This window comes from Leptodactylus fuscus, chromosome 7, assembly GCF_031893055.1.
Source record: "Leptodactylus fuscus isolate aLepFus1 chromosome 7, aLepFus1.hap2, whole genome shotgun sequence".
Classification (NCBI taxonomy): Eukaryota; Metazoa; Chordata; class Amphibia; order Anura; family Leptodactylidae; genus Leptodactylus; species Leptodactylus fuscus.
In genome coordinates, this window is record NC_134271.1 from 124,590,986 (window position 1) to 124,618,913 (window position 27,928).

General features: G+C 43.1%; 1 protein-coding gene across 1 annotated transcript in view; it reads left to right on the forward strand.

Annotated features, from left to right (window-relative positions):
- The first annotated feature begins 316 nt into the window (after positions 1-316).
- Positions 317-27,928, forward strand: part of SCFD1 (sec1 family domain containing 1) — a 74,138-nt gene continuing 46,526 nt past the window's right edge. Inside the window, exons 1-12 of the mRNA XM_075282991.1 lie at positions 317-379; positions 4,851-4,921; positions 5,077-5,165; positions 5,248-5,338; positions 8,321-8,443; positions 10,388-10,475; positions 11,864-11,953; positions 14,164-14,219; positions 14,909-14,994; positions 15,704-15,803; positions 22,665-22,804; positions 26,349-26,439. Of these exons, the coding sequence (XP_075139092.1) occupies positions 349-379; positions 4,851-4,921; positions 5,077-5,165; positions 5,248-5,338; positions 8,321-8,443; positions 10,388-10,475; positions 11,864-11,953; positions 14,164-14,219; positions 14,909-14,994; positions 15,704-15,803; positions 22,665-22,804; positions 26,349-26,439 (1,056 nt within the window). The 5' untranslated portion in view covers positions 317-348. The remainder of the gene's footprint in view (positions 380-4,850; positions 4,922-5,076; positions 5,166-5,247; positions 5,339-8,320; positions 8,444-10,387; positions 10,476-11,863; positions 11,954-14,163; positions 14,220-14,908; positions 14,995-15,703; positions 15,804-22,664; positions 22,805-26,348; positions 26,440-27,928) is intronic.

Genomic DNA, 27,928 nt, shown 5'->3' on the forward strand with positions numbered 1-27,928 from the left:
ATAGCATCTGTACTGTATGGAGCTCCCCTGTAGTGAGGTGACTGGACTGCAGTTACTGGAGGGAGGACCTATCAGGTCCATTCTAGTCGCCGCCTTTCCATCACACACTCTCAAACCATCTCTGTTCGGATCATAGAGAACCAAACCACCGTGGAACGCACGACGTTCCTGTTTCACATTCGACCCTGGAATGTACACGTGTTCCCTCCTCAGCCAATTGCCGAACGAGAAGTCGCCTCTCGCGCTGAGCAGGTTGCTATGGAGACGCAGCTGGCCATACGACTTGCCTTGTCCTGCCACGTCACCGTCGGTGGCGTCACGAGCAGAGGCGGAGGAACACAGACAAAGATGGCGGCCTCTATCCGGGAAAAACAGACGGGTGAGAAGCAGACGAAATAAGCGCCATTTGTGGGGTGTGAGGGCCGTGGTGGATAGTTTGTCCGCGGGGGTTTCATGGTGACGTGATGGTCTGTTAGTGTAAAGCCCACGTCACACCAGAGGGGGAGCTGTGACAGCCATTCACTGTCATGGAGCTGGACAAAGTGACAGGACAGGCTCAACGTGTCTTAGTACTGGTCTGCTCATGTGGAAATGGAGGGTTTGTGTTATCTGCTCCCTGATAGCTTCATTATTATTCTCTTATGGTGGCACCTGGGCAGGCGCTAGAATGGGGAGGGTAATGGTGCAAAGGTGGTCTCCCATCTTAGTTTCCTCTACGCTTTCTGCCCTATGGCAGGGTGAACCTCAGAACATTGGGTGTCTGACATGGGTGGACTCTCTGGTTAACCACAGAAACAATAGGAGGCTGAACAGGACACCTAAGGGCTAGTTCACACGGGGGCAAGGAGGCGGATTTTGACAGTGGATTTCACCTCAAAATCCGCCTCCATACAATGGTGGTCTATGGAGACTGCTAGCATTCTTTTTTCCGCTAGCGGCATGTTGCTCGCCGAGCCACGGCTTCCGCCTGGCGGCAGCAACCTTCAGGATCGACCCATTCATTTGAGCCGACTCCGGAGGGGGAAGCCGCGACGGTTGTGGCGTGTGGGTTTTGACCCGAGAGTGACGCGGCTCCCTGCGTCACTCTCGGTGCCAAAATCCACCGCCCCCATGTGAATGAGCCCTAAAACAGTGTGTGCCACTGCCTCACATTAAAATAATGGGCAGCTGAATTGGAGGTGAAATATGCCTCAAAATCGGTCCCAGCAGGCACCGAGGGCTAGTTCACACTGAGCACGGGACTGCGTATTTTGGTCCTGATTTTGATGCCACGTCAGAATAGGACCAAAATGCGACTGTTGCAGCCTCCGACAGTTGCGGCTTCCCGCTCTGGAGTAGGCCCAAATGAATGGGCCTAGTCCGGAGGGTGCTGTCACGAGGCGGATGCCGGGGCTGAATCAGCTGCGGAATCCGTCTGAAGAAAGGTCAGCTCACTTCTTTTTTCTGTGAGCCGGAACATACCGTTCACGGAAAAAAGGAAGCTAGCGGTCTACATAGACCTGTGTTGTGAGGGGTGGATTCGACGTCCAAATCCGCCCCGTGTGAACGAGCCCTAACTTTAGGCAGATTCTGCCTCCCATTGTAATAACATACTGTAACACTGAAAAATACGCATCCTCCTGACCTTCCAGTGGATTTCGTGACTGATTCAGCCGTAGTGTCTATGGCGAACACTCCTCACTGATAAGGTGTGTTCATCCATGAGAGACCAGAGGAGGAATCTGAGACCGATGTCTGGGTTTGTGTGAATATAGCTTTAGGAGAGGCATATTTAAAGGGAGTCTATCAGCTCCCCCAAACATATTTTTCTGTTACGACTTTTGTTAAAGAGCACATTGCACTGATACACATCATACTTCTCTTTTGTATTCCACTTGTGTAGATTTGGAGAAAAACAGCTTTGAAATCTTATGCAGATAAGGCAGTTGGTGCACTGGGGGCGGGCCTTCAGTTCCCTGATCTAACTGTTCCGAGCCCTAAGGGCTTGTTCACACGGGGCAAGAGGGGTTGGATTTTGACGCCAAATCCACCTCAGAATCCACCCCCTCACAATAAAGGTCTATGTAGACCGCTAGCTTCCCTTTTTCTGTGAGTGGTATGTTCCGGCTCACGGAAAAAAGAAGCGAGCTGCCCTTTCTTCAGGCGGATTCTGCAGCTGAGTTAGCCCTGGCGTCCGCCTCACGACACCACCCTCCGGACTAGGCCCATTCATTTGCACCTACTCCAGAGCGTGAAGCCGCGACTGTCGGAAGCCATGACATGTTGCGGCAGGCGCATTTTTGTCCTATTCTGATGCGGCTTCCTGCATCAAAATCAGGACCAAAATACGTGGTCCTGTGTGAACTAGCCCTTACACACCTGCCTGTGCCACCCCTTGCAGTGGGATTTTATCCACCCACTGCTATGACATCACCTGTCCTACTTAAACAGCAGGAGCATACCCAGGGCTGATGGCCCACCCCCAGTGCCCCACTAAGTTCCAGTCTGTTTTGTCTCTAAATCAAAAGTGCCATACATAACAGAAGAATGATGGATGTTTCTGTAATATGCTCTGTAACATGATTGTGACTTTTGAATATACTTGGGGTAACTATTGTAACTTGGGCCATACGGCATCAACAAATGCTAATAACGGTCCGTACAGATCACCTGTAACTGATGCAGCGCCACCTAGTGGATCCAGGCCAGGGAGAATCTACATCTATCTACTCCATTCTAACTTCAAGCATTTAACCAGTGAAACCCCTATAAAATGCCCAAGTGACCATGACTAATGTGATGAATGCCACTGCTAGACTCTTCATAAGAGCAGAAAACAAAAAATAATGGATAGTGGATCCTGGAGTAATAGTTTACACTGCAGGTAACTGTGATGCAAGGTGTAACCACCTGTTATAGTATCTGTTAAAAAAACAAAAAATGTCCATGTTGTTCTATTTTTTTTTTGGCAAATATTCAATTTATAATTACAAACTTCTTGTTGCTAAGGCTGTGTTTACACAGTGCAGAACTACATATGACTGCAGTAATGAATAGCATGTTACTGGTTCACTTGTACACTAATAAACAGTAGGTTGAAAACCTCTGGTGTACTGGCCTAGTAGAAATGTGCTATTCATACTCAGTTATAAACTGCATGCAGTTCTTCGGTAAAAAGGAGCAGTGTAAACGCAGCCTAAAAATCGTGGGATAGGATAGCTGGATGCTGATGGATCTCAATGTCTTAAGGCACAGGCGGCGCACGGGGTATATGCGGATGTTATCTGTGCACTGGCCGTGCTTCCGCGGCCTCTTTCATTAAATGAATAGGATCCATGGAAGGAAGGGCTGCAAAATAGGATGGGGATAGGACTTGTCCGCATCGCACACGTGTAATTTGCAGTCATGTATACGGGCCCATAGAAATGAATGGGTCAGTGTGGACATACACAGATAGCATACTGATCACGGCCATGGTCGTCTGCAAGGGGCCTAAGTTGGATACCTTCAGATCGCACTGTCCTGTACAACAATAAAACCTTACTGCACTGCCAGGAGAGGGGGTACACATGAAGTGAAGTGACATGTACTGAACCCAGCTTCTTCTGTGCATTGCGTTTGCCACTGTTTTTATCTCTGGACACCTTTAGCACTTGTGTATTCTCAGTCTTGTAGCCATACTAACTCAGTGAGGGAAATGTACAAATTTTACTAGTCTTAAATAATAATAACTTTATTTATATAGCGCCAGCATATTCCGTAGCACTTTACAAATCATAGGACACATGAACAGACAATATGAGACATTACACTGTGACAAATAAACATATCAAACAATAGGAGTGAGGGCCCTGCTCGCAAGAGCTTACAATCTATGAGAGTCTTGGTTAATCCTCTGGGACTCCGATAACTATAAATGAATAAAACTGACGATGTCTCTGAAGACACTCCTCCTTCTCCTGCTGGGGTCTGCTTGGCAGGTTCTCGCACCCTTTCCTCACACTTTCCTTTCTTATCCCCCTCCTTTTTTTTCATCTTCCTCCTTCCTCCTCCTGTTCATATCCCCCCCCCCCTTCAACCACCTTAGGCTCTTCCCTGTTATTTATTACTTTCTATCTTTTAATTTTCCCCTTTTTTGCCTACCATTGTAGCCCTCCCTGCATGGTGTAACCCCCTCAGTACACAAAGTTGCCAATAGTCCCGAATTTGCCTGGATTGTCTCAAATGTTCTGTAGCAATCCCAGTAAGGCTGGTCTTACACAGCCGTAATGTAAGTCCGCAACTGAGGGTTTTCAATTGCGGACACATTATATTCAGTGCGGCCTCTTACACCACTGGATATTTTATCTGTGGTGTGCCGGGCCTCCGCACTTAATAGAGCAGATCCATAAAGGCCGTGAATTCCCAGCAATGTACGGACTCAACCATAGAACTCTATGAGCGAGTGCGGCAGGACACGGCCATCTGCGGTGTCTATATTACTTGCGGACCGTAAAATTATTACGGTCGTGTAAGACCAGCCTAAATTCGGGGTGGAATTTGTACAAACCCTGCCCAAAAGTGGGCCTTCATGGCAGGTCAGGGACAGGACAAATGCTTCACTTTTTACAAACATAAAGTTGGCATGTTATGTAAACACGGGTGACCTCAAGCTCTCCTCACGTTATCACCCCTCTTATCACAGCCTGTTGCAGTCGGCTTTTCCCCTGTACATCCTCCAGCTATGCCAGGGGGCATACAGGAATCTTGTTCCATATTGCCCCTCTAATCGGTGACAGGATATGTTCCCTCTGATTGTGACAGTCACACCAATGACCCATCTACTGCTCCGTGCCCCTAACCAAGACATTTGTCACTCCTTTGTTTTGCAGTTGCTTTAAAGCGTATGCTTAATTTTAATGTTCCACTCGTGAAAAGCACTACCGGTGAGCCAGTATGGAAGGTAAGAGGAATTTTGTCTTGGCACTTAGTACTTGAAGATATAAAGAATCTTTCTTGCTGTTTTGGTTATGTCTCACAATATGTACATGCCAAACCTTTCCTACTTCCAGTACAACCATATTATGTGTTTTCATTGTTCCACTTATTGCTTACCAGGTTCTTATTTACGATCGCTTTGGCCAAGACATCATCTCTCCTCTGCTGTCTGTGAAGGAACTGCGAGACATGGGGGTCACCTTACACCTGTGAGTTTGGGAAAAGTCTTGATTTAAGATACAGTCACCAACATTAGGAGAACTTGTGACAAATCGGTTGTTGTTTTTCCAGTCTCTTGCACTCTGACCGTGACGCCATCCCAGATGTTCCTGCCATATATTTTGTGATGCCTACAGAGGAAAATGTAGACAGAATCTGTCAGGTAAGAAAGAGCTATCATATACCGCCATATTACCACCAGTCTCCTGGCCTTGTCTCATCATTTATTCTTACTTTATTTTGGTTCCTTGTAGCATCCCCTGTTCATATGCTGTTTTAGTGCTTATGGACATCATAGTGGGTGGTCCCTTGCTCAGGACCCTGTTACTTTATAACAGCATCTCCTGATCTGATGGATTGAAAGAGATTGTTCTGGATTTTATGTATGCCCTCTCCTTAGATATGTGTATTAATATTGTATCAGTGGGGGCCGACAGCTGACCCCACATAGATCAGCTGTTTGGGGTGCATCCAGTCTGTGTACTATACAGTGCATGGGCCCAGAAGCACTGGTACTTTTCCAGGCATTGGTATTGCAGCTCTGCTCTTATTATGCTTAAACAGGTTTTATTAAAGATTTTTCAATATAATACAGAACGAACAACAAAAATGAAGTCGAGCAACAATGAAGAAGCATATAAATCCGCGGGCTGGGAGGCCAAAAAGACCCCCCTCCGCACAAACCAGATATAGCCCAACAAGAAAAAGGAAAAAAGGGAAAAGGAATAGACAAGAAACAAACAAACAAACACAAGACGAGGACAAAAAGAACCACAACGAAAGCAAAAGAAGGAAAGAAGAAAAGGAAAAGAAAACAGACGGCCAAGTCACACTCATGCGAAGGCAGTAGAGAAGGCAGACGATTCCTGGAACATAACCCAGGGACGCCAACGAAGTTCAAACTTGGAATAGTCAGGGGAATCCTCCGCCACCAAGGTCTCCATCCGCTGAATAAGAAGGAACTCCTGGAGGAACTCAATCAAGGAGGGAGGGGTAGGGCTGCGCCAGTGTCTAGGGATGACTGTCCTGGCGGCCACAAGAAAGTGCCCCAGGAGGTCCTTCTTAATCTCCGACAACTTACCAGGAATAACCAACAGAAGTGCCAGCTGGGGAGAGACAGTCACTGAGCGCCCACTGACCCTGGAATACAAAGAAAACACCGCGTCCCAAAAGGGGCGCAGAACGTCACAGTCCCACCATATGTGCAACATAGTACTCCTAGCGGAGCCACAGCGCCAACATAAGTCCGGAACAGCAGGAAAAATCCTATGGAGAAGCACTGGACACCTATACCACCGGGACAGAATCTTATAATTCCTCTCCTGAGCGCTACACGGGAGGGCCAACTTGTGAGAAAGCAAAAAGGACCGGTCCCAATCCGCAGATGACAAACCCACAGGAAGGTCGGCGTTCCAAGCGGCGACGTAGGGAGGGAGTTCAGCTCTGCTCTTATTAACCCCTTAAGGACCAGGCCATTTTTTGGTTTCGCATTTTCGTTTTTCCCTCCTCACATTTCAAGAGCCATAAATTTTTCATTTTTCAGTTCACAGAGTCACATGATGGCTTATTGTTTGCGGGACAAATTGTACTTTGTAATGGCACCATTCAATATGCTGTGCAATGTACTGGGAAGCTGGAAAAAAATTAAGAATGAGGCGCAATTGGAGAAAAAATGCATTTGCGCCATTTTCTTATGGGTTTAATTTTTACAGCATTCACTGTTTGGTACAAATGACATGTTACCTGTGTTCTACGTGTCAGTACAAACGCGGTGATACCAAATTTATATAGTATTTGAATTTTTTTGATACTTTTAAAAAAATGATAAACTTTGCAAAATAGAAAAAAAAAATTGTGTCATCATGTTCTAACACCTGTAACTTTTTCATATTTCCATGTATGGAGCTGGTTGTGGTGTCTTTTTATGCGGGACAAGATGACGTTTCTATTGATACCATTTGGGGAAAGATCCGATGGTTTGATCACTTTTTATTCAATTTTTTATAGGAGGCAAAGTGTTGAAAAAAACGCTTTTTGGCTGTTTTTATTTTTTTGGCCGCTACGCCGTTCGCAGTACGGGATAAATGTTTTAATATTCTAATAGTTCAGGCATTTTGGAGCGCAGGGATACCTAATATGTTTATGTTTAATGTTCTTTAATTACTTTTATAGCTGATCTAGGGAAAGGGGGGTGATTTGAACTTTTATATTTTTTTTATTTTTTTAATACTTTTAAAAACTTTTTTTTTTCTTCTGTTACATTAATGATCAGACCCCTTAGGTACCTTGAAACCTAGGGAGTCTGATCGCTCATACTATTCACTGCAATACTACAGTATTGCAGTGAATAGGAAAATCGCAGCACTTCTATTAGAGGCTGCCTCTGGCATCGTCTAATAGATCTCGGGCAGAGACAAGCCTGGAAGCCTTCAATAGGCTTTCGGCTGTCATAGCAACCGATCACCGCCCTCTTGTGACGTTCAGGAGGGCGGCGATCGGCAAAACATGGCGGCGCCCATGCCGCCGGCGCCGTTTACACACTGCGGTCACGTTTGACCGCAGTGTGTAAAGGGTTAACAGCAGCGATCGGCTCGGGCACCGACCGCTGCTGTTAGTGGCAGGTCCTGGCTGTATTATACAGTCGGCATCTGCCGTGTATGGAGCGAGCTCAGCGTGTGAGCTCGCTCCATACATCCCCATGCGACCCATGACGTACAGTTACGTCAAGGGTCGCTAAGGGGTTAATATCAAGTTTATACATACATATCCAGGAGGAGTAGCAGAACTGTAACACAATGCAGAGTTATGTAACTTCATGGGAAATATACTGTATGTATTTAATGTAACAGACAGGAGTGCAGTAAGGTCCTCCATAGAGGGATTGTTCCATATAAATTTCAAAGAGTGGGAAGTTGTTCCCTGATGGATTAATACCTTTAATTTAATGAACAATTCCTTCCCCTTCTATGGTTACTAATTCAGCATATAAGAAAATGCAATGGAGTCCATCTTCTGCCAGTATCTCTGTCTTCTTTAGTAAACCCCATAGTTTTCAAATGGAACGAGTATGTTTCAACATAAATCAAATATTTTTCTTTGTGACTGATTCAATGTTAAAGTCTTGTTCTTTTGGTTTTTCTAACAGGACCTGAGGACCCAGTTATACGAGTCTTACTATTTAAACTTTATTTCTGCAATATCCCGCAGTAAACTGGAAGACATTGCCAGCGCAGCTCTCACTGCAAACACGGTTACTCATGTCTCAAAGGTGAGGTTGATTTCTTCTTTAGTATACTATAGGTTCTTAAGATCCTATTGCCTTTCCTTTGTATTGCCTTTCTTTGCAGCCTTAGGGCCAGTTGATACGGAGTTTACGGGCGCGCATTCTGGCATGTATACACATGTCAGAATGTGAGCACTCAAAACAGATCCCATTCATTTCAATAGGTCGTTACAGGCGTATAACGCGCGTAATTTTGCGGCCGCAAAATTACGCATGAAAAAGTACACGCGTTATATGCCCGTAACAACCCATTGAAATGAATGGGATCTGTTTTGAGCGCTCACATTCTGACACGTGTACACGTGTCAGAATGCGCGCCTGTAAACTCCGTGTGAACTGGCCCTAAGGCTGGTCTTACATGACAGTAAGTGTAGTCCGCAAATGGTCCACAATTGCGGACACATTGTATTCAGTGCGGCCTCTTACACCACCGAATATTTTAACTGTGTTGTGCCATGACCGAGGTCCGCACTGAATACTGCAGGTCCGCAAAGTCACAGACATCATGGCACGGACATGGACGACTGCGGAGTGAAATTTAGTGTTACTGATCACCAAATTACGGACCGCAAAAACCACTATGGTCATGTAAGACCAGCCTTAAACAGGAGACAATCCCATAATAGGCGCTTCAGCATGTTGAAAAATTTTGACTGACTGCTAAACAGTTCATTGGATTGGTATAGCAGTGTTGTGTGTGTAATATTCCTCAACACAATGCACATCTGTTAGAAAATACACCTTGCAACAATGGAAAGAGGTTGTTTTTATGACTTAGTTGCAATTGGTATTACTTGAAAGCTTGTCAATGTGAGTGGCTTATCAAATGAGCTTGCTCATGAGACACTGTAGCATCCCACAGTATACAGCCATATTGTGTCTCTCAAACCAACAAGGGTTATGCACATCTGATAAACTATATATATGCTTGTACCTGTGCAGACCAAAGTGGTCTGTGTTCACATCTACATAGATATTTATTTTTTGCTGTTATGGGAGCAGAAAATCAAAAATGACTAGAGAGATGGAGCGATCATTTTACGGACACCAACAGCACCTCCTGGACTCCATTCACTTATAATGGGTCTGTTAGGTTCCGTCTTGGTGTGCCTCAATTTACAGTGAAAGTGATTGTTCCTCCAGCGTGTACTTTCATTGCTTGCCATATGCACAGCCCTTATTACATGGAGTGGTGTGCTGCTGGCGGACGCTGATCTTCTGTCCTGCTGAAAGCAAGCAATTGTTTATCAGATGATAGGATATGAGCATTAGTTCCCGATAATCGCCTATAAAATTGTTGGGTCTAATAGGACTTTTATACACAATGTTAATAGTTTTCTAAAGATTCCACTGTCTGGAAATGTCTATAGCAGCGTAAAGGAAATCAATTTCTATTAAAGTTATAGCTATGTGTGAAGAATCATATGGGAGTCCCTAGTCTTCTGAGGAGTCCTGCAGTCCCACACCCTTCCTGGCTTGTTTGACATCCCACAGGCCAAGATTCGTCATTACAATCTAGCTTCGGTGGCATCTGGTGCATGTCTGAAGTGTATTTATGCACTTTGCATGTAGTTTTTGCTACTAAAGATGTCTGAAGATGTCCCACAGGCCAAGACACTTACAACTTTATAAGATTTCAGTCAAGCCAGATTGGCTACATGACTGCTAAGAAGATAGGACAACCAACAGGTAGTGTGCTCGAGTTTATTACTTTATTTCTTTTCTTTTTGTTGCAAAGCACATTCCAGACAGCGGAATCTTTAGAGACCCATCACCATTTTGTGTAATGATACGTGGGGCTAAAATAAGATGGCTGGTTTACTTTAACTATACTATAGAATCATCACATTTAAGATTTAAATGTATAGGGTTTTTGAGAATTGCTCTGTAGTAAAGCCTTTGTGCAAACATTATTTCTCTTTTTTCCAGGTTTTTGATCAGTACCTGAATTTTATTACATTAGAAGATGACATGTTTGTGCTGTGCAACCAGAATAAGGAGCTTGTTTCTTATAGAGGTAAGTAGAATTGTTCAGTTGGTTGTTTCCAGTTACACATAGGCTGGATCCCTCTGCCGTGACCTTAAAAGCTATTATGGTTGAGGCCGTAGACAGCGATATTGAAATAAAGAGGGCACACAGGTGGGTTCTGCTTTTTGCAGGATTTCTTTGTGTTGATCAATAGAGGGGTTCTCCTTTATTACACCCTTTTAGCCCTAACTAGATATGTGGATAGGGATTTTCTAAAGCAAACACTCCTTTAAATGTTAACCACTTCCTACCCTAAGTAAAATTCAGTCTTGCACACCCACATTATGCTTACAGTGCTCCCAGAAGCAGGGAAGTGTGTCCTTTAAGGTATTGTATGCACATTATAGAGATAATTTAGTTGTCTCTGCACCTGAAGATCTGCTCTTGAAGTAATAAGGTAGTTCATGGTACATTAGTTTCCATAATTTGCAAAAGGTTTCCCTATTGGGTCAGGAAAATCATTTTTGACTCCTTGACCCAGAGATGCGTTCCTACAGTCTGACTTATGTTTAGGCATAGTGGTCACTGAAACTCTGACTAGCTGAACTGTTGGGGAGAAATTTGATCATACCCCTATAAGTTGTTATCTTCTGACCACACACAGCTGCAGCGAAGCCCGAAAATATTTGATTTCTTTACCCAAAATCTAACCAAACTCTAATGTTGATATGAAAACTACATACATGTATACACTTTTATCTAACTGTTCTGCCTTTGTCCATATCATAACCTTATGGCACATTTCTAGGATATTCCATAACCCCCTGGGCCCCAGCCCATCCTACCGTAAGAATGAACACACTTAGTCCTGTGGTGCTTGAAGTTAGTGAAGTGAGCTGCAGTTCCCTGCACAGCGGGTGGCCAGGGGCAGCGCTGTTAATGTTAAAATGGTGAAGGGGCTGTATCCCTGAATCAACGCCACATATTCTGTTCTCACAATCTCTGCCAATGACATATCCTATAATAATAATTATTTATTTTTAGAACACTATTAATTCCATTCTGCTTTACATTTGAAAAGAGTTTATGTACACAATACACAAAGAGATACAATAGACTATCTAGTATAGTGGGATGGAGGACTCTGCCCGCAAAGTGTGACAATCTATAAGGAAGCGGGTCAGACAGTAGATGAGCATAGAGGCTGTTCAGACAGTGTTGTGGTGGCAGTTTTATTAAAGGTTGTAGGTTTTCGTGAAGAGATGGGTCCTCAGGGTCGTCTTAAAGGCCATGATTATATAGTCATTTTATAAGATAAGATGGGACATTGCATTTACCGTAATTGTTTAATCCCCTCCACCCCCCCACCCCACCCCCGTCCACATATATATTGTGTGCTGTAAAATAGTTATGTTTCACCTTGTTTTTTTATTTAGCTCTGAACAGACCAGACATCACAGACACAGAGATGGAAACAATCATGGATACCATTGTGGACAGTCTGTTCTGCTTCTTCGTCACACTAGGTAATTTTTGGCAGGAGAGTTCTTCTTCCACTGATGCCTTGGCTAAAATTCTTTATTATCCAGTTTCAAGAAGCAAAGCTATTGTACTTTAACTCTTTCATATTGAGAAAAAATTGTGTATACATGTAGTAACACACAATCTAGTAACTACTGAGCAGATTTCAGGATGCAAATGTCCATTCTCTGGTAGAAGTGTAGAGTAGTCTTCTCCAAAGCGATGGACTCCCTGAATTGTAGTAGTCCAGAAACAGTATTTTCTATAGTTGCATATGGGTAACACAAAATTGTTACTTGTTTTTATCCATTCTCTTCAATCCAGTGCAGGGAGAGAACAGGTTAAAGAAAAGAGTCACCTGATCAGTCAGGATTTTATTAGTGACCCACAACACTGTTAGGGTAAGTTCACACAGGGTTTTTTGGACCGGAACCTGAGACGGAGGCCGCCTCAGCGCCCGGTCTAAAATACTGGTAGCTGCAACTGGATGCCGCGCACTCTGCTCCGTATTAGGCCCAAATGAATGGGCCTAGTCGGAAAGGAGTGTCTTCAGGCAGATGTCGCGAGGCGAATCTGCCTGAAAGAATGAGCGTATCGCTCACGGAAAAAATGGGAGCCGTCTTTTTGATCAGGAATTTCAGGCGGATTCGGCCTCAAAATCCTAAGTAAATACCCCGTGTGAACCCGCCCTTATAATTACCCAGTTGGTAAGTGTTGTGGTTAATATGTAGTATTGCCGACAGCCACTACCGATAGAAATTGGCCTACAAGACAGATTGGCTAATGCACTACTGGGTTTTCTTCAGTATGCATATACATCCGCTATTTGGAAGTAGATATGAGCAAATTGACTCTCCAATTTACTTCAATCTGAAAGAAATGGGTAATTCATTTTCTATATTATTATTAAAATTCCAAGGTAGCAAATCAGTTTGCCATTGGTAACTGTTAAGAAAAACAGAGACTATGCAGTTCAGTTTTCCAACTAATTATGGCAACAAAACATTACAGGGGTTTTCTTTGTTTAGATATATTCATGATCTTTCCTTAGGATAGTTTATCATTGTCAGATTGATGGGGGTCTATTTAATGGCTGAGGCTGTGGCGCCGCTTTCCCATCTCACACCATTGGTAACACAGCCATCATGCAGCTCAAACTATTCAAAAGAATAGGTCTGTGCAGCAATACCATGCACAGCTGGTCAAAATATATGGCGCTGTACTTGTTATTCAGTGAAGAGGTCACAACGCTCCTCCAAACACCCTAGACTCGTCAAGCTGCTGATCAGTATAGGTGCTGCATTTTGCACCCCCACTGATCTGATACTGATGACCTATCCTAAGGATAGTATATTAATATTACAGTCTAGAAGCCTAGCAGATAGAGGATAAGTTTACATTTTCAGACAGCCTTTTTAAGTGTCTGCAAATTGGACAATTCAACAAAAAAAGAAAGCATTGCTGACATATTACACCCTTTTATGAATAACATACAGTATACTTAGGAATGGTAATAGGAAGCTTATGCTGTCAGGTCATTGTATATTCAGCAAAGCAGTGTTTTGGATCAGTATTTATAAGCCAGGAGTGGATCCTAAAGAGAGAAAAAATATAAATGGAAAGATTTATGCTTACTCTGTGTTTTGGGTAGACATCTGGTTTTGGCTTAGGCCTCGTTCACGTCAGCGTTCGTATTCCGTCTGGAGGAGTCCGCATGAGGACCCCCCCGAATGGAATACCGAACGCAAGCAAGCGGTGTGCAGTGATGGCACACGGACCCCATAGACTATACTGGGGTCCATGTGCTTGCCACCAGATCTCCGCAGGGATCATACGGACAGGAAAGTAGTTCACCATCTACTTTCCTGTCCACATGATTCATGCGGGCAGCACATGGCAAGCACATGGACCCCATTGTAGTCTATGGGGTCTGTGTGCTTTCACTACACAGCGCTTGCAATTGCATTTGGTATTCCATTCGGGGGTTTCCCATGTGGACACCCTGAACGGAATACTGAACGCAGATGTGAACGAAGCATTACAAATACTGATGCTAAATAATGACCAAATAGTAATCATGTGAAAATGGCTTTAGGTGCCCTTCAATTGTTTTAAAGATACAACTGAAAAAATAGGGAAAATTGTGTCAATACCAAGTAGGAGGTAACTTTGTTATTGGCCTGAATGCTTATTGAACCTGCTTCTCTTTTTATAGGGGCAGTGCCAATCATCAGATGTCCAAGAGGCAATGCTGCAGAGATGGTGGCAGTGGTGAGAATTGTATTGATTGTATTTACTGGAGATATCAGGACATTAACGTCTGCTTTATTTTCTTTGTTGAGTTAGTATCAGAGACAGCTCATTTAAGCTCAATGTCCCCGACACCCCCAGCAAACATCCAGGCTTTGCCCCTGCAGTAGTGAATGTAATTTTCCAAGGTGGCTTTTCAGATGAATGACTGTCCTTGTAATACATGGATAGTTCAAGTCTTCAAGAATAGTAAAGGTCATACAGTTCAGTGCATTGTTCTGATTCATAGCGGGGGTTACTACAGTTAATAAAATGAAGCCTTATGTTGTGTTCACATTTACCAAGTATTTCTGACCAGTTACTTTTTACCTGAACCGGCACAACCGATGACGTTTTTGTCTATTTTGTACACTGGTCCTGTGTCCGTAGTTGAACATAGCCGGACAGATAAATGCTGCCTGCAGTATTTTTCTTTCTGGCTCATGGAGTCGCCCGACATCAAAATTGATGCGCCAGATGCCAAAAACATTCCCATAGAAATTAATGGCATCGGTTCTTGTCCAGCATTTCACTACTGTGGCAGAGAGCAAAAGAAATGAGGCCTTGGAGATGCAGGATTACCTTCTGCTAATGTGTTTAAGCATTTATCCCATATTATGAGTTGGATGTGCAAATCTGTCCATCTGTAGTAACACAGTCATATGTCCTAGAAACTGGATAAGAAGTTACGTGAAAATCTTCGGGATGCCAGAAACAGTCTGTTTACTGGAGATAACCTTGGCACGGGGCAGTTCAGGTAATAACCACAGTACATTAGATTTGGTTATATGTTATATTCACCTAAAATTGGTTTTATACATTTGTGTGCATTAATATTGGTGACCACCCTGCATCTTAAGTGTAGATTTTCATGTCTGAAAAAGCTTAGAATTCAAATGTATTTTTAAGATCGGTCAGCAAGATATAATGCAAGGTTTTCAGATTCTATCAGTGCTTCCTGCAATCTTTGAATGATGCTAATGAGATGTATATATTTGGCTAGTTTATCTCTTCTGAAGGAGTGATAATATCCCCAGATTCTTTGAGGAAGGAAAATAAACCAATGACCTGACCTCTAGGAGTAGTTTATCTCGCCTGAAAACTTAGGAAGTTGGAATTCAGCATGACCAATCATTCTTTCTCCCAACATCCATCCAGGGAGAATTAGGAGCACCCATACTTACACTTGATGTTGTTCTGGTCCAGATCCATCAAAAACCACCAGACAAAAAAGTTCTGCAAGCCCGACGTCTTCGTCCAGCGATTTCAGTTAAAAATAACCAACAGATCCCATTATAGTCAATGGGGTCCCTGTTCGTATCTACTATTTTTACGATATGAACTTAGCCTTAGATGTTCACCTGTTTTGTGTTGTCCATTCTGCATTTGTGTGGTTATGATTTTACAAGTTTTCATTAGGTTGCAATGGTAAATAGTCATTTTCTCCTTTTTTTTTCCATTCTCAGCTTCCAGAGGCCTTTGTTAGTCCTTGTGGACAGAAATATAGACCTCTCCACTCCTCTTCATCACACATGGACATACCAGGCCTTGGTGCATGATGTTCTGGTGAGTTTTCTTGTCTCAAGAATGCAGTAAAAAAATATACATATAACACTTAAGGCAGGTTCACCACACTTAGGGCGGGTTCACATATGCGCCGCGGTCTCCGCTTTCAGTTTCCGCCTTCTGCCGACAGGAGACGGAAACCCAGCAGACTATGTCCACCCGTGAGTGTTTTGTGGTCTCCGTGGCAAAACCGGATTTTTTTAACCGAACACAAAGTTCTGCATGTCCGACTTTGTGTCCGGTTAAAAAAAAAAAAAAGGTTTAGCAGCGAAGACCATAAAACTCTCACGGCCAGACACTTTGCAAACCCATTGGGTTTGAAAAATGACTGCTGGTTTCCGCCTCCTGCCCAGTTTCTTGGGCAGAAGACGGAAACTGAAAGTGGAGACCGGTCGCAGGTGTGAACCCGTCCATAGTACTGTTTTCTGCAAGCATCTATAAGGTTACTGCAATGTTCATGTTAAATAGGGAAGTTTTTTTTTACAAAGGTCTAACCTGAAAAGGCTTGTACAAGAGGAGGGAAGGAAATATGAAATACATAATTTGTAGCAAAAACGTAGAAAAAAGCAGGGCACTCACCAACCAGCAGATAAAACTTGACCAAATTTTATTTCATTCCTTTAAAAAAACATTGTGGCACGAGTGCCACGATGTTTTTTTTAAAGGAATGAAATAAAATTTGGTCAAGTTTTATCTGCTGGTTGGTGAGTGCCCTGCTTTTTTCTACGTTTTTGCAAATTTTTGGACTTTTTTCTACTTCATAACAGAGAGCACCCAACCATGTTTTCACTGGGGTGTGTTTTTACCCAGTGTTACTCCCCATAATGTTTTTGGGTTAAGAAAGGCATTAATTTACCATTGAGATTGCCGCATGTTTTTGGTCAATTTTTCTAAAAAAAAAAGTGGTGCCGCTGTTTGTGTTTCTTTTGTCGATTGTTTCTCACATAATTTGTAGTCTTCATGGTTATTCCCTTTAAGACTTCATGACTGAAATGGGAATAAATGTCTTTATGTCTCAGCCATCAGTGTGAAACTTTTGGAAACCTCTAAATGAAGCGGCACTATGCTGTTTGCTTCTAAGGGTTCTCCCGTTATGGACACTTATACCCTATCCACAGGACAGGGAATAAGTGTGCGATTGTTGGGTCCCCCCAGTGATCAGGAGGACGGGAGCTTGAATCTCCCCCTTAGGCCTCCTTGTGAATGGAGTACAAGTGCAGTTGCATGATTGTCGCTCTTTTCACTTCTATGTGGTTGCGGGCTTATTACAGTCCAAGCAGCCTTATAGAGGTGAATGGAGTGTTGAATAAAAGTCCTTAATGGGACACCCTTTTAGGTCCAACAGTAGTGAACAGAAATTATAGAAATATTGCAGCACGTTTAGCTACCGTATTTTCGTGTTTGGAAGTACAGAAACTGCATAGAGCAGCGCTGCTTGGCTGTGTCTGTCATCACGCCATAGTGGTCCGAACTTGTGGCCAGCTTTTTTTTTTTTTTTTTAATTTAATGTAGATTGTGGGCCCCATATAGGGATCACAATGTACACTTTTTTTCCTATCAGTATGTTTTTGTAGAATGGGAGGAAATCCACACAACACAGGGAGAACATACAAACTCCTTGCAGATGTTGTTCCTGGCGGGATACGTACCCAGGACTCCAGCACTGCAAAGCTGCAGTGCTAACCACTGAGCCACCGTGTTGCCCCGTGGCCAGCTATTTCTGTCTTGGCCATGATTTATTAGGATGTAAATGATTCTTTAATAGCCTGTAGAAGAATTGTAAAATTTCTCTAGTTATAAAGGGGATGTAGGGTAGGCCTGAGGAGGGAGGGATAATGCATCTCCTGCGTTTCAGTAAGCAGGGCTTTCCAAACAAAGGTGTTTCTCATTTTCATGTTCTCTGTTTCATAAATCTCAGATAATCTGTATCCTAATCCATAGCTTTAGAGCCGGTGACACTATTCTTCCACAAGAGGTCTCCAGCTGTCTAGTGTAGGCTGAAATCCTATACCATATTAAAGAAAACAACACTAGAAGAGCCTGATATACACTTCACCCAAATTTAGAATTCAGGATAACTTACGTAGAGATGAACACATTTCTTACTCAGTTTAGGTATTGCCAATTTGTGAATCAATTTATGATTCAGATCTTTCGGGTGGGTTGCTTCTCTGGCTTGACAAGTGTTTATGGCTAACGTAAGGAAATAGAGTCGATTCTTCCATTCTGTGAACTGGTAAGTCAGCAGAACAGTACGCCCATCTCTGCCTACAATATCGTATAACCAAGTAGTATAAATAGTAAAGCTAAAGGTGGTACCTCAAAGATTTTGGTGGAACTGCTGACATTTTTATGTGTATGGGTGCTTTCTGACTGTTCGCAGATGATATCAGGATTAGAAACGTTTGTGCACTTTCATTTCTCTCATCGGAGGTAAGCTAGCACCGGAGGTCCATAATGTGGTCCAATGTCCACATTGTGTAAGATTCTTTGAGGTTGCACTCTATGATCTAAAGAACATCTTCAGCAAATACTCTTTCCTGTCTTGGTAGTTTGCTATGATGTATCTATGAGCTGGAGTCGATGCTCCATACATTGTAACAAACACAAGAAGTAGTAGGTCTTCTTAGATTATACTCTTTGGATGAAAAGTAGAACATTGTAAATGCCAAGGGATTTGAAACCCAAGTATTTCAGAGAGTTGCATAACCTTTCATTATACAGTCATATAGAGGGGCCTCCTGGTGGTTATAAACATGTCAATGGTATACCGGCCAAAAACACTTCATCAATTTATGCCAATTAGATATTTTATTGCTGCACTTCTGTATAACTGGCACATGCTAACCTCAGGATACAGCGACCATCTAAATATTATTCACAGAAACATCAATGAAAAATTTCCATCGGTGTGAGGAATGTTCTAGAAGTTTACTTCACACGGTTGTTGACAGGATCTTCCATGTTTGTTTACCACGTTTATAGTGGATCCATTCAGGAGGGTAGGGCACTTTGTCCTAAGGATCATGACATAATGGAGGAACCTAATGATCAGTTTATTTTTCTTCATTGGTCCACAGATGTTCCCCAAAATAAAACGTTACTTCTTTAAAAGTGTCGTACCACAAGCAACACTTGCCCTGTGGATAAGTAGTAAGTGTCTGATCAGTAATCAGACCCCCATGATAAGAAGACCGTGGGGCCCAACCTAGTATGTAGAGTCATTAAGCCAACCACTGCCCTGTCCACATTCCTAATCTGACTGACTTTGACTAAAGCCTCATCTTTAGCAAAGCTTTAGAAGCAGATATACTTCCCATAAATCTATTTTCTGGCTGTATAAGCCTTCATATGTGATGTCATATCAGTTTTTCTGGTCCTAATAGGCCCATTATGGCTGCAGCACATTTTGCATTTCTCCCTGAGCAAGGGACATACCTTTCACCTCCATTTCTTTATATGTAATTCTGCTGGAAGCAACTGTAAGGTAGCTACAAAAGAAGCCCAAGTGGGGAGCACAGTGGTTAGCACTGCAGCCTTGCCGCGCTGGAGTCCTGGGTTTAAATCCTGCATAGGGCAACATCTGCAAGGATGTTCTCCCCATGTTTGTTTGGGTTTCCTCCCAGACTCCAAAAAAGACATACTGACAGGGGGAAAAAAGCCCAAGTGAGCATAACATAGGACATCTCCAAATCCAGGTTCAAATGCTGCTAGAAAGATGCCTGACAATGAAAAAGAATAATCTGAGCACAGTTTTGGGTGACCAACCGTTCAAGGATTCCGTCCCCTATTCCGCTTAAAATATGCAAAGAGAAAAGTCATGCAAGCAAGACTTTTCTCTCCACCGATTTTTGAACAGAAACCTAGTGGACCCTATTATGGTCTATGGGGTTTGTGGATTTCTGCGGATAACCGCTTTTTAAGCGGATAGGGTTCCATTTTTTGAGTTCCCAAGTGGACCTGAAGCACAGAAACCTGTATTCTAGTGTGAGCTTACTGTTAGTAAAGCTCCATACCATATGCCTAACATCTCAACAGTATTAACACAAGTAGCTAGTCAGAAGTAGTGGGATTCTTCTTACATTCACTGTGAACTGTAGACAAGTTGCAGACTCCTCTCTGAGCAATGTACAGGTAGGGAGCACAGAGCAGCATAACAGCCTGTGAATAGAAATCTGCTCTTTCCCCTTCCAATTCCTTTGTTCTGTCTTGAGCATGTGGCCCCTAACATTCAGTGCATTTATAATTGCATTTGGAACAGCATGTGATCTGCAAAATTCATCGGGACGAAAAAAAAAATCATCCAACATGAGACTCCACTGACTGTTATACCCCAAATCACCCCCCCCCCATACTTTCCCCCTCGACTCCAACTTCACCCCCCACCCCCATCACTGTACTAGCTTTGGCAATGCCAAATATCTATTCGGATGTGCCAATAAAGCCTATTTGATTTGATTTGATTTGAATATATATACCAAGGGAACTAGCACTTTAGACCCTATTGACAGAACAGTGTGCTCTTTTTAACGGACGTAACGCCCATGAAAAACAACTGTGTCGTCTGTTGAAGCTCGTTGAAGGCGCTTGTTCACATGACTTTGAAAAAAAAAAGCCAAATTTTAGCCATTTTTTCCAAATGGCCACCACACCGCCGTGTTAAAACCCACAAATTTTTATAGGTCTATCCATATGGCTCTATCTGTTTCTGTCAAAAGATAGAGCACGACAGCTATGGAAACAGTCCGTCATTAAAAAGCAGATGTGTGAATAGACCCATAGACACTCATGGTTTTAAAAATGACAATGTGACAACCATTCCAAAATTGGCCATCACTGTCGAGCACAGTGTAGAGCGTAGAGTAGTTCACAGGCTCTGTACGTCTCTGCATTGCTCTGTTATGTTCGTGAGCCCTGAGAGTGAGGAATATTTTCGAATAATTTTTATACATTTTTTTTTCATTCTCTTTCTGTCTTCATGAGTTAGAAAGGATCTCATTTCCTAAAAGGGTAAAGTTTTTTTTTTGTTATAATTTGCATCTGTCATCTTGTGTGCAGTACATTGTAGCAGAGCTCTGTTTTTCTATGGTCGGGTGATTGGAACAGGGTATACGGAGCCAGTTAACACATTGGAGATGTGATCGAAGCTGACAGAGAGCGTATCCTCCTCAGGTGTTTATTCTCTGCATGTTAAGTAGTATTAAGATGAGTGTTAGAGAAAAATAACTAGGGCTGAGCTATGTGCGATCCAGCAGGAGCACGGGGAGAAATGGAGTATACGGAATTCAGAAGGGAGAAAACACTGCACTGCACTCCTTCATGAGATTGTTTCATATTTCTATATACAATGAGACCTCTTTGAGATGACCATCCAAAATTGCATGAAAAAGTGGTTTTCTAGAGAGTCAGATTTCTCAAAGAAAATGGCTGGTATGGAAAACTAAAAATCCATTACAGAAAATGTTGTTTGGGTAAAGGGGTGATCTTTTGGAGAGGTGTCTATGTGCGTGTGCAACCTATTAAAGAATATCATAAGGGCGTGTTCACAGGGGGCAAGAGGGGGCGGATTTTGATGCCGAATCCACCTCAAAATCCGCCCCCTTACAATAGAGGTCTCTGTAGACTGCTAGCGTCCTTTTTTCCGTGAGCGGTTTGTTCCCGATTACGGAAAAAAGAAGCGAGCTGCCCTTTCTTTAGGCAGATTCCACAGCTGATTCAGCCACGGCGTCCGGCTTGCGTCAGCACCCTCCAGACTAGGCCCTTTTTTTTTCTTTTTTTTTTTTTTGCACAAATCGTTAAAGGGGTTGTCCCATCACAAGGATCCTATCTATAATGCTTGTTAATGTGAATGTAAGACTTTTCCTAAATACATTGCTTCAGCAAAACTGCTTTGTTTGTCCACTATCTTACTTTATTCATTTTTTTTTACACATCCCTTGACTTATCTGGTCATAAGTCAAGTGATGTGTCTGCCTGCTCTGAGGGGGGAGGGAGGAGGGGCTAAGTGCACGGGAGCGAGCCTGGAGGGGGAGGGGGGGTAGTTTACCCTTTGGGGGGAAGGGACCGCCAATACAGACTGTGTCGGCATCCGGCTCTCTATTGCAGCGGATGCCGGGGAGGGTTAGACGCCAGCACAGATGCCTGCAACATGGCTATGAAGCCAGCAGCGGCAGGAGTGATTCTGCTATTCGGGGGGAGGGAATAACAGCATCGCTTCTGCCGCTGCTGGCTTCATGCAGGGCAGGAGCATAGCGATGTTGCAGGCATCTGTGCCGGCGTTTACACTCCCCGGCATCCGCCTCTCTATTACAGTGGATGCCGGGTCTGTATTCACATATGCAAAGCCAAGCGGCCGCTGGCCCTGCGTGCACGCTCATAGACCAGTCTAGCCTTCACAATGCGAATACAGACCCGGCATCCGCTGTAATAGACAGAGGCGTATGTAACCCCACCCACCAATGACGCAACAAAGCCGGAAGACAGAAGAATTTACAGCAACGAAGACTGGTGAGTATGCGAAGTGGGAATACCCCTTTAAGGTGTTTAAAACTCTTGATAAATGTGGCACAAGGAATTCTGATGCACTTAGTGTGTGTTCTGAATGGAGAGAAGGGAAGAAGCCACTGTCCAGAGAACAAAAGGATCCATTACAATCCATGTTTCGATCATGTTATGATTATTGCAGACTGACAGAAGAGGACAATGCAAGGCTTGTTTATTAACCTCTTCTGGTGGTGCTGGGAAGATCTAATGTATTTTGTCCTTATTTACTGTTTTCACCCCATCTGAATTCTTACTTAGCACATCAAAAGACTCGCAGCGCTCACTAAACCTACCTAATATTCACTTCTTGTGTTGTAGGACTTCCACTTAAACAGAGTCAATTTGGAGGAATCGGCAGCAGTGGAAAGCAGCCCTTCTGGTGCCCGGCCTAAGAAGAAGAACAAGAAGTCCTATGATTTAACAGTGGCTGATAAATTCTGGCAGAAACACAAAGGCAGGTAAAGGTCTAGATTTTTTTTTTTTTTTTTTTTTATGTATATACCAAAATGTATATGTATATTACATATATAAACTAAGGATTCATTTCACAAATTAGATGATCTCCAGTAGGAAGAAAACTCTCTCTAGTCCCACCATTGGGTATCTACCCTGCAAAGGTTAGTTCACACGGGGCAAAATGGTCAGGATTTTGACGCACAGTCCGCGTCAAAATCCTGCTGCCTCCCATTGAAATCAATGGGAGCCGGTCATTTCCTTTTTCTGTGAGCAGTTTGTTCCCGCTCTCAGAAAAAAGAAGCAAGCTGCCCTTTCTTCAGGCAAATTCCACGGCTGATTCAGCCGCGACATCCGCCTAGCGACACCTCCCTCCGGACTAGGCCCATTCAATTGGGCCTAATCTGGAGCGGAAAGCCGCGACAGGATGCTGGTGCACTGCATCGGCAGCCACAACAGAATGTGTTCACACGGAGCCCCATGTGAACTAGCCCTAAGTCTATAACCGTCTTATTGCTTACTCTGTACTGATGAGGATCAAAAGCTGTGTAACAGAGTTGTGTACAGATAGATGTCTCAGATCTTGCTGATATCCCTAATCATTTTTCAAGGCTCTGGCTTGGACAATGACCTTACAGGTTAGTTACCTATAGGTGGTATTAGAGAAGCCATTTTCTCTCTGAGTGCTGTAACCTCTGTTCTGTGCCAATGTCGTTACTTTCATTGGTCACATGAAATAACAGCTCAGTTTTATTGAAATAAATGTGGCTGAGCCACAATACCAAGCACAGTGTCCATGCAATTTACAGTCCTATGAAAAAGTTTGGGCACCCCTATTAATCTTAATCATTTTTAGTTCTAAATATTTTGGTGTTTGCAGCAGCCATTTCAGTTTGATATATCTAATAACTGATGGACACAGTAATATTTCTGGATTGAAATGAGGTTTATTGTACTAACAGAAAATGTGCAATATGCATTAAACCAAAATTTGACCGGTGCAAAAGTATGGGCACCTCAACAGAAAAGTGACATTAATATTTAGTAGATCCTCCTTTTGCGAAGATAACAGCCTCTAGTCGCTTCCTGTAGCTTTTAATCAGATCCTGGATAAAGGTATTTTGGACAAACAATTCAAGTTCAGTTAAGTTAGATGGTCGCCGAGCATGGACAGCCCGCTTCAAATCATCCCACAGATGTTCAATGATATTCAGGTCTGGGGACTGGGATGGCCATTCCAGAACATTGTAATTGTTCCTCTGCATGAGTGCCTGAGTTGATTTGGAGCAGTGTTTTGGATCATTGTCTTGCTGAAATATCCATCCCCGGCGTAACTTCAACTTCGTCACTGATTCTTGAACATTATTCTCAAGAATCTGCTGATACTGAGTGGAATCCATGCGACCCTCAACTTTAACAAGATTCCCGGTGCCGGCATTGGCCACACAGCCCCAAAGCATGATGGAACCTCCACCAAATTTTACAGTGGGTAGCAAGTGTTTTTCTTGGAATGCTGTTTCTTTTTGGACGCCATGCATAACGCCTTTTTTTATAACCAAACAACTCAATCTTTGTTTCCAAAATGAAGTTGGCTTCTCCAAATGTGCTTTTTCATACCTCAGGCAACTCTATTTGTGGCGTACGTGCAGAAACGGCTTCTTTCTCATCACTCTCCCATACAGCTTCTCCTTGTGCTAAGTGCGCTGTATAGTTGACCGATGCACAGTGACACCATCTGCAGCAAGATGATGCTGCAGCTCTTTGGAGGTGGTCTGTGGATTGTCCTTGACTGTTCTCACCATTCTTCTTCTCTGCCTTTCTGATATTTTTCTTGGCCTGCCACTTCTGGGCTTAACAAGAACTGTCCCTGTGGTCTTCCATTTCCTTACTATGTTCCTCACAGTGGAAACTGACAGGTTAAATCTCTGAGACAACGTTTTGTATCCTTCCCCTGAACAACTATGTTGAACAATCTTTGTTTTCAGATCATTTGAGAGCGGGCTGTCCATGCTCGGCGACCATCAAACTTAACTGAACTTGAATTGTTTTGTAGAAAGAAATGGTCCAAAATACCTTCATCCAGGATCCAGGATCTGATTAAAAGCTACAGGAAGCGACTAGAGGCTGTTATCTTTGCAAAAGGAGGATGTACTAAATATTAATGTCACTTTTCTGTTGAGGTGCCCATATTTTTGCACCGGTCAAATTTTGGTTTAATGCATATTGCGCATTTTCTGTTAGTACAATAAACCTCATTTCAATCCTGAAATATTACTGTGTCCATCAGTTATTAGATATATCAAACTGAAATGGCTGTTGCAAATACCAAAATATTTAGAACTAAAAATGATTAAGATTAATAGGGGTGCCCAAACTTTTTCATAGGACTGTATAATGCTTGGTATCCAGTGAAGAGACTGCAGCATGCATCAAAACAATTTGGCCTCTTCAATGTGCTGGGCCGGCTGTCGGCTCCACTGCTCTACTTGTATACAAAGTGGGAACAAAGTTGAATTGAGAGGACCATTAGAGCTGCAACAGCCCCATCAACGTGATGTCACCACTGCAGCCGCTCTATATGCAAACATAGCAGGAGAGCTGACACAAAGCCCAGGGCAGAAGCAGAGGGAAGGATGCAGGTCAACATCAATGTATAGTTATGTTATAGCCCCCTCCCCTCCGCCTTAAATGAGTATTACTCTAGGGCAGTGATGGCGAACCTTTTAGAGACCAAGTGCCCAAACTGCAACCCAAAACCCACTAAATTCTTACAAAGTGTCAAAATAGCAATTTAACCTTAATCCTGTGTGGATGCACAATTGCGGACAATTACGGATCCACAAAATATGGTGAATGGGGCTTTATAAAGCTTTCAGTTATACAAACAACTTTGTACTGCATTTGGTATAATTTTGAACAATTAATGTTCACTATTTACATTGTACAGATCTGTTTTATAGGGACCGTGCAATGTTATTATGACCTATAATAATATCACATGTCTGCTATAAAACAGATACTGTGTGATATAAACAGTAAAGGGTCCCTACTCGGTCCAATCTGCTGTACAGTGGACCACACACAGTACCATCTACTCCACAGTGCCCGGCACTCAGTCCAATCTGCTCCACAATGGACCCAACACAGTCTAATCTGCTCCACAGTGGCCCCCACACAGTATAATCTGTTCCACAGATGGGTGCCCACAGAGAGAACTCTGAGTGCCACCTCTGGCACCCGTGCCATAGGTTCACCATCACGGCTCTAGGGGTATAGCCATAGAAAAAAAAACCTCCATTCAGCTGCAATTAGGCTATAAATAGGACACAGACCACATCAACTCCTTCTGATGTCATCAATTGATAAATCCTAGAAAGCACCTTAAAAATCACCATAGACACACAGCTCATCTTACAAGAATGTCTGCTAACCAGTTTGGTCTCCTGGCTATTCATGTTTTCAATCCTTAGGGATACCTGGAAAGCAATAAAATAGTTGTATAGAAAGTGTTTCCTGCTCAGCCTAAAGCACTTTACGATTTTTCTTCAGCCCTTTTCCAGAAGTTGCAGAATCTGTGCAGCAAGAACTAGAATCTTACCGTAACCAAGAGGATGAAGTGAAAAGACTGAAAACCATAATGGTAAGGAGGAGAAATATCACATTATGCTCTCCTATGGAAATGTTTCACATCACAAAAAGAAACAAAACCTCAATAGAGTGACAGGCAATAGGATGCACAAAGGCAAAAAAAACACCTCTTGAACTCTGCTACTACTAAAAAATTGTAAAGGGAAACAGGGCACTCACCAACCAAAAGTAAAATTTTCAAGCTTTAATTCGTCATCATTAAAAAATGGCACTTAGACAGCATACACAATCGGAGATGGATTAAATGGAATGCAGAGACAATGAAGCAAGGACCATTTCGTGCTAGACGCACTTCATCAGGCTTCCTAAAGTACAGGTGTGTCTACCTGCCCTATATACTGACGTGGGAATCACACCCACCCCAGTATTCTATAACACCAAAACATTTAAAACATGTTAAAAAAACCTTTTCAATTCATTACATTCCTATATACCAACATTTTTCACATTGCACCAACTTTATTTTCATTTAACACAGCTTTGTACAACTTTTTTACTACTCTTTCTTATGCACCGGCCCTTCTATATTTCTTATAGGTCTGGGTAATTTTTAACTCCACCCCCTTAACTCCGCTGCTACTACTAAACTGCACAAATACCTACAGTGATACCTGGATGACTTCATTCTGCATAAAATATAATGTGCCAATCTGATATGTATATAGCTGATGTGTCACAGTACTAGTTTAGCCCAGAGCCATTCTGCAGAATGCGTATTTGTTTTCTATGCACATTTTCTGCCTTCAGTAAAAACTGAATTCCATAATTTCACTGGGAGATACACAGTCCAGTCCCATTAATGGGACCACCTGTCAAAATCCAGAATAACCACCTTTGGCAGAGCAGACCGCTGCGAGATGTGCAGGAAGAGAGGGGATGTTGTGATGATGTCACTGGGATGTTGAGCCATGCCAACTCCAGTCCCGTGGCCAGCTGCGCTAGGTTACGCGGTTGAGCATCCATGGTGCGAACAAACCGATCGAGGTGGTCCCACAGATTCTCGATTGGGTTCAAGTCTGGGGAATTTGCTGGCCAAGGGAGTACGGTAAACTCATCCTGGTGCTCCTCCAACCACGCATGTACACTGCGAGCTTTATGACACGTCGCATTGTCCTGCTGGTAGATGCCATCATCCTGAGGAAAATCATTTCACATGTAGGGGCGAACATGGTCCACAAGGATAGATGCAGACTTGTGTTGCTCCATCGTGCCTTCCACAATGATGAGTGCACCCAGATGGCTGATGACATGCGCCTTCTGCAACTGGTTAACGTTGACGTGTAAAGTAGGCGGTGGTCACATTAATATGACTGGACTGTGTATATGCTTTATTTTTCTTTAGCTGGAGAAAAAAAATCAGCTAGCGACAAAGAAATGTCCTGCTTGAAGCTAAAATATAAAAAACAAAAAAACTTTGCAAGTCTTCAGTAGGTGATACCTTTTTTAATGGCTAACTCATAATGATGACAGAATATGACGTT